This window comes from Martes martes, assembly GCF_963455335.1.
Source record: "Martes martes genome assembly, chromosome: 2".
Lineage (NCBI taxonomy): Eukaryota > Metazoa > Chordata > Mammalia > Carnivora > Mustelidae > Martes > Martes martes.
Genome location: NC_137889.1, coordinates 56,874,937 through 56,882,608, shown reverse-complemented (window position 1 = coordinate 56,882,608; position 7,672 = coordinate 56,874,937). Strand labels below are relative to the sequence as shown.

General features: G+C 43.3%; 1 protein-coding gene across 1 annotated transcript in view; it reads left to right on the top strand.

Annotated features, from left to right (window-relative positions):
* Positions 1-423: 423 nt before the first annotated feature.
* The window catches only part of LOC308339192 (uncharacterized protein C8orf74 homolog), a gene marked incomplete at both ends in the record, with an annotated part of 29,142 nt that continues 21,893 nt past the window's right edge, over positions 424-7,672 (top strand). The window contains 2 exons of the mRNA XM_080797647.1: positions 424-471; positions 1,941-2,133. Coding sequence (XP_080653773.1) covers positions 424-471; positions 1,941-2,133 — 241 coding nt within the window. The remainder of the gene's footprint in view (positions 472-1,940; positions 2,134-7,672) is intronic.

Below are 7,672 nucleotides of genomic sequence, written 5' to 3'. Positions count from 1 at the left end.
AAGGATGAATCTAAAACCAGGTCTTGGTTGGAGGAAAGTCAGTGAAGACATGAGGACAGCAACTCCGTGAAAACATGGAGACAAATCCTTGACTGTGAAAGGAAGGAGAGAAGTGGGGCTTGGGTTAAAGGAGATGTAGGATGGGGGACATTTGTGAGTGTTCACAGGAAAGCATGAGAAAGCTCACCTCCTGTGAAGGAGAGGTTGGACATTGTAGGAAATGGATCAAGACCCCTGAAACAGGTGTAGGGGAATGAGACCCAGAACCCAGCTGGAGAGGAGGTGCCATGAGGAAAGAAGCCTAGAAAAAGCCACCTCAAAGCAGATCTTCATGACCTCACAAAGCTGGCACACTCACCTCCAGGGTTCCAGAAACTCTGAGTCAGTCCTGGCTAGGTCTCCTAGCAACTGGATGCAGGGGCCATGGCACTCTTAACACCACAGGGAGTAAAAAAAGTCTTCCAATTTCAGGTGAAGAGAAAAGACAGCTTTTAAAAGAGTTTGCTCAGATTGGTAAAACGGTGTGCTGTGTGTGTGAGAAGTGGCCCCTCGATGGTTCTTCCTCAAGGTGTCTACCTTGGACATGACTCCTTTCCTAGCACACCACCTGTGAGCCCCCCAATCAGTTTGTGCCAGCTGGAACACCAGGCCAAAGACTTAGCAGCCTTTGGAGCTTGGAGGTTGTTTTCCCAGCCTGTAGGAATAGAGCCTGGCTGGAGCAAAGGAGGAGACGAGCACAAAGACACTACCTTCCTCTTCTCTGAGCAGGGCCAGGGAGGCCCCTGGGGCTTGTTACCATGGGATGCCACCTCTCACCAGATAAACTCAGGGCCCTGTGAGCCCTTTGGGCCTGTATGCCAATGTGTGTGGTTGTGTGTGTGTGGTTGTGGGGTGGGAGGGTGGAGGGGGTTGTTGCTTTAATGCAGGGAGAGGGCAGATTTTGTTGATTTTCAGAGCCAGTTCTGAGGCCAAAAGACATGAGCAAATGGGGATGGCCTTGTGGAGTAATGAGGACCCAAGTGCAGGACCTGGAGCTCTCTGCAAGCTCCTTGCAGAAAAGGGCTGTCCACAGAAGTGTCTCAGGGCACTGCTATAGAGATCAGGCAAGAGGACCCCAAGCACAGATCAGCTTCCGACCTGCAGCCATGAGCTGATGGGCAGGCACCAGGTAAAGGCTTTCTTGGTGGGGTCTCCCTCCCCATCCTGGGGCATGTGCTCTCACAAGCTGCTGGAGATCTCCCAGCCAGCTCTGATTCCCCCAGCCAGAGCTGCAACGCTCCCATTTTTGGTGGGTCTCTACTTCATGCTGCACCTTGACTCACCCCGTCTTTAAAAGGCACTTGCTTCTCCTACATCTGTTGATGTTCTACAGGAAACTTTCTGGAAAAGCAAGACAAACTCTCAGGTGAATTCGGTTCTTACAGTTAGTACTCTGATCAAGCTCCCTCCCCCCACTAGTCTACTAAAATGCCTGAATTTTCACCAAGTAAGACATATTCCTTCTCCTACAGCACAGCCTCACCAAGCCTCTTTGCAGTCATTTACACTTTAGCATAAATTTCATTATCAAATCAATACCTCTGGGGCAGCTAGTTGAGAACAGACACAGAGGGAAGTCAAATTTTGTCTTCAGGAAGAGGAAGGAGGGACCATAAATCAGGACTTGAAGCCTGCTGGAGGCATACAAGCCTGAAAGCTATAGTGACTAGCACGAGAATTCTCAGAGGAAGGAGAGGTGTTAGAAAAAAAGAACACATTCCCAGAATGGAGAGGGAAAGCTGTCCAGAAATGAAAGCATAATTCTGCCCAGGCATACCCACATTCCTGGTCATTCTTCAGGATGATGGGGAGCCCTGAAGACCCCAGTAGCAGTTTGCTCAATGAGGTTGGCATTTTGTTTCCTCAGTCTCACCCACCATCCCTCATATCATGTCCTGCAGAAACCAAAAGGTAGGGAGCACCTACGGAGACTGCTGAACTGGGAGGAGTTTGATGAAGTGAGAGACTCCCGCCGAAGCATTCTGCTGGATACCCTCTACGAAAGCATCATCTTTGCTGTAGGCAAAGGCTTCCCATGGGTGGAAGTGACTAAGGTGGTCAAGTTCACAGAAGAGCTGCTCAAGGAAACCAAAGGTATGGGACATCTGGAGCAGGAGTCAGCGAGGCTTTCTGGGGAATGGGGGTCAAAGCACCCCCCCCAACCAAGGTCCATAGTCTCAGGAACCCTCTGAGGAACTGGAAGCCCCTTCCTTTCTTCCTCTGACATTTAGTATTCTCACATGCTCATAGATAATATTCCTGTCTAGGTTTCTGGTTTAATGTCCTTCCTGGGTCTTTTCACTCTACCTCTCTGGCTGAAAATTTTGCACTACTCCAAGCTGTTCACACAGCAGCCAGGGTGTTTGTCTCTTGGTCAGTCATTTACACTTTAGTGTGACTCTCATTATCAGATCAATACCACTGGGGCAGCTGGCTGAGAGTAGGCTCAGAGTGGAGTCAGGTTTTATTTTGGGGAAGGGGCCATGATTCATACCTTTTGTTTAGTTTCATTTTGCTTTTACTTACATAAACATGTGACTCCTCTGTTTAAAATCCTTTACTGACTCCCCATTGCATTCCTGAAAGACAGTAAATTGTTCCACCTATCAGGTTTTGTTCTGCTGAATGTCTTGGAGAAATCCTTTACAGGCATCAGCTTGCTGGCAGGGATGGGGTAAAAGCAGTCAAGTGAGTGTAAAGAGGGAGCACCTCTCCCACCCCTGCCCTGGCTTCATGAGAAGAGCCATCTCCCCCTGGGACTTCAGTGTACAAGGGAATGTGATCACACCCATCCATCTCTTGGGCTGTGAGCAGCAGATTCATTCATTAAGTAAATATCTGGAACAGCCCCTCTTGGGCCACTATCATTTTAACACTCAGCCAACAGTCACTAATAAGTGCTAAAACCAGTGGCTGAATGCTTGATGAGAAATGGGATATTTACATTTTTCCACCCCACGATATTCTTGCTGATTGTAAGGGGAAAAGAATACTCCTCTGTGAGGGGGCCTGGCAGACGTCTCCTTCATCAAATGATCCAGTCAACATCATCAGTAAAAGTACACATTGTGAATCATGTTCCACCTGGTAGAATGCAAAAGCATCCTTCAATGATGGTTCTAGGAAGGACTCAAAACATGATCTAATCACAAGGAAACATTGAATTAGTGGCACTGAACAAAGTCCCTCTCCTGTGAGCTTCAAAAATATTAAGGTCCTGAGAGCCAAGGTAAGACAGAGGAGCTGTTTTAAACTGAAAGACACCGAGATGTGGCCACTAAACATGACATGTGGCCTCAGTTTGGGTCTTTACATCAGAGTAAAAAGGATGTAAAAAGGATGTAAAAGGGGGATAACGGGAAGATGCAAATGAGGTCTGGAGATTAAGCAATAGTGGTGTGTCAAGGGAGATCTCCTGATTCTGATGATTGTGGTTATGAATTCCCTGTGTTAGGTAACACACATGAAAGCAATCTGATGATGGGGCATTTTGTGGGCTGCTTATTCTTTAAGGAGTTTGGGAAAAATTTCTTTGTACTATATTTTTCCAGTTTTATTGAGATATGATTGACATATACCATCATATAAGTTTAAGGTGTGTGGCATAATGATGTGACATATGAACATATTGCAAAATGATTAGCAAAGTAAGGTGAGTTAACATCCATCACCTCACATAGTGACAATTTTTTTCTTGTGGTGAAAATGTTTAAGATCTACTGTCTTAACACCTTTCAAATATACAACAGAATTGTGTTAACTACAGTCACCAGGTTGTACATTAATTCCCAGGGCTTAATTATCTTATAATTGGAAGTGTGTACTATTTGAACACCCTCATCTTTTTTGTCCACCCACCTCTGGCAACCACCAGTCTGTTTCATTTCCATGAGTTCAGTTTTTTTAAAAATTCCACTTGTGAGATCATACAGTATTTGTCTTGATACCCTTTCGGTTTATCCACTCTGTTGCACAAGTAGAGTTTCTTTCTTATAGCTGAGTAATATTTTTATGGCTGAAAAATATCATATTTTCTTTTTTTGGTGCAAAATGTTGGTTTATTAAAGCACAGGGACAGGACCCGTGGGCAGGAAGAGCTGCTGCCAAAATATCATATTTTCTTTATCCATTCATCCATTGATGGACTGTAGGTTGTTTACATGTCTTGGCTGTTGTGAATAATGCCGGAGGGAACATGCAGGTACAGATATCAATTCAAGATAGCGATTTTTTTAAGGACTTTATTTATTTTTTTATTTGACAGAGAGAGATAGCGAGAGCAGGAACACAAGCAGGGGGAGTGGGAGAAGGAGAAGCAGGCTTCCCGCCGAGCAGGGAGCCTATTGTGGGGCTCAATCCCAGGACCTTGGAATCATGACCGGAGCTGAAGGCAGACACTTAACAACTGAGCCACTCAGGCGCCCGCCCCCAAGATAGCAATATCACTTCCTTTGCATATATGCCCAGAAGTGGAATTGCTGGTTCATATGGCAGTTCTATTTTTAATTTTTTGAGGAACCTCCACACTGTTTTCCACAGTAGCTGCACCAGTTTTCATTCCCACCAACAGTGCATGAGGGTTCCCTTTTCTCCACATCCTCATCAACTTTATTTCTTGTCTTTTTGATACTGGCATTCTAACATGTGTGAGGAGATATCTCATTGTGGTTTTGATTTGCATTTCCCTGGTGATGAGTGATATAGAGGTTGTTTTCATGGACCTGTTGGGCATTTGAATATCTTCTCTGGGAAAATGCCTATTTAGGTCCATTGTCCATTTTGATTAGATTATATGGGGTTTTGCTATTGAGTTGTATGAGTTCATTGTATTAACACCTCTCAGATATGTGTTCTGCAAATATTTTCTCCTATTTCATAAAATGCCTTTTCATTTTCTTGATAATTACTTTCACTGTGCAGAAGCTTTTTACTCTGATGTAGACCCACTTATTTTTGCTTTTGTTGCTTATACTTTAGGTGTTATATCCAAAAAAAAAAAAATCATGGTCATGACCCATGTCAAGGAGGTTTCCTCCTGTTTTCTTGCAGGAGCTTTATGGCTTCAGTTATGATATTTTTTAGTAGACTATTTCTTAGCACAGCTTTGGGCTCACAGCAAAATAGAGCAGAAAGTATAGAGATTTCCTACAGAAACCCTGTCCCACATATGCACAGCTTCCCCCACTATCAATGTACCCCATCAGAGTGGAACATTTATTACAACTGATGAATCTACCTTGACATATCATTATCACCCAAAGTTCGTAGTTTATATTAGGGTTCATTCTTGGTTTTGTGCATTCTATGGATTTCAATTAATGTATAATGACATGTATTCACCATGAAAGTATCACACAGCATAATTTCACTGCCCTAGAAATCTTCTGTGGTCCATCTATTAATTCCTCCTTCTCCACCAATCCCTGGCAACCACTGTTTTTTACCATCTCCATACTCTTGTCTTTTCCAGAATGTCATACAGTTAAAAGTCATACAGTCTTTTCATATTGCCTTTTTTCACTTAGTAACATACGTTTAAGTATCCTTCATGTCTTTACATGGTTTGATAGCTCATTTCTTCTTAGGATTGAATAATATTCCATTGTCTGGATGCACCCGGGTTTATGCATCCATTCAATCTACTGAAGGACTTCTTGGTTGTTCACAGATTTTGGCAATTTAGAGCTGCAATAAATATCTGTGTGCAGGTTTTTATGTGGACATAAGTTTTCAACTCCTTTGTGTAAATAACAAGGAATGAGACTGCTTGATTGTAAGGTAGGAATGTGTTTAGTGTTGCTGGAGACTGCCAAACTGTCTTCCAGAGTAGCTATGCCATTTTGCATTCCCACCAGCAATGAATGAAAGTTTCTACTGCCCCACATCCTCACCAGTATTTGGTAGTGTCCGTTTTCTCAACTTCGGCCATTTTAATAACTGTGTAGTGATATCTTGCATTTTCCTGAAGACGTATAACAATGATCACCTTTTCATGTGCTTGTTTGCCATCTAGATAGATAGACAGATCTATATATAACTTCTTTGATGAAGTGTCTATTAAGTTTTTTACCCATTTTTCAAGCAGGGTGTTTTCTTTTTGTTGAATTTCTAAAGTTCTTGGTCTGTGTTAGATAACAGTCCTTTATCAGGTATGTCTTTTGCAAATATTTTCTCCCAGCCTGTGGATTGTCTTATTGTTCTTGACAATGTCTTCTGCAGAAATTTTAAATTTTAAAGAAGTCTAAATTACCAGCTCTTCTTTCATAGACTATGTCTTTGTGTTTTATCTATAAAAGTCATCATCCAACCCAAGATCATCTACTTTTTTTATATATGTTATCTTCTAGAGGTTTAATAGTACTATATTTTAGATTTAGACCTGTGATCCATTTTGAGTTAATTGGGAAAGATATGTGATCTGTATCTAGATTTCATTTTTATACATGTGGATGTCCAGTTGTTCCACCACTATTTGTTGAAAAGATTCTCTTGGCTCCATTGTATTGCCTTTGCTCCTCTGTTAAATATCAGTCACATATATTTGTGTGGGTCTGTTTCTGGGCTCTTTCTTGTGTCTGCCCTGTTCGTCTATTTGTCTATTCTTTTGCCGATACCATACTGCCTTGATTGTATGCTCTTTTTGAAACTTTTCTGTATTTCTTTATTTTGAAATTTTTTTCAGTATAATTTTTTTTAAGATTTTATTTATTTATTTGACAGAGAGAGAGAGAGATCACAAGTAGGCACAGAGGCAGGCAGAGAGAGAGGGGGAAGCAGGCTCCCTGCCAAGCAGAGAGCCCAATGCGGGGCTTAATGCCAGGACCCTGAGATTTTGACCTGAACTGAAGGCAGAGGCTTTAACCCACTGAGCCACCCAGGCGCCCCTCAGTATAATGTTTTTTTTAACATGTGGTATATTGAGGTCCTCTTCTGGACTTCTGTCCAAGGCCTCCAACCACTGCCAAGCAAATAGGACACATGACACCCTGTCCCTCATACATGATATCCCCATGATGTGCCCAGAGTTCACCCACCAGTCCCAGCAACAGTAACTCAATGCCCCTCCTTAATCTCACCACTTTCCACCAGCTGCTTGTCCACCACTGTTTCTAACCCATCTTGACCAACCCACAGCTTTCAAATCTTGTACTGCATCTTTTCACCGAACAACATGGTGATTTTGTTCAGACACAAATAAAATCCCATCTCTCCTCCATTTCAAGTTATTTAGGGGCTGGCACTGAATCACACATCTTATATGCACATGGATTAGACTCTTCTTGTTTCTTAAACTACTCATGTACCCTTCCTTCCACTACTCTCCTCCAAACCAGTGATCCCGGTCTGAAGACTTAAGCCAGACATGGCACTGCTTCTGGGCTGGCTTCAGAGATCCTTGGTAACTGTATCCCACCCAACCCCCCACTCAGCCCTCATCCCCGAAGCCTTCCTGGCATCCCTCTTGGTCCTGTTCCCTGTTGCTCACAGCAATGCACAGGTATCAGAGTTCAAGCCTGTCGGCTGAGCTCTGTAATGGCTCATGGCCAGAACAAACACTGACGAGCAGGAAGAAGAATGTCAGCCCCACGCAGGTGGGAACTCGGGCTCTTTCAAGTTTCCATCAGAGACTTCC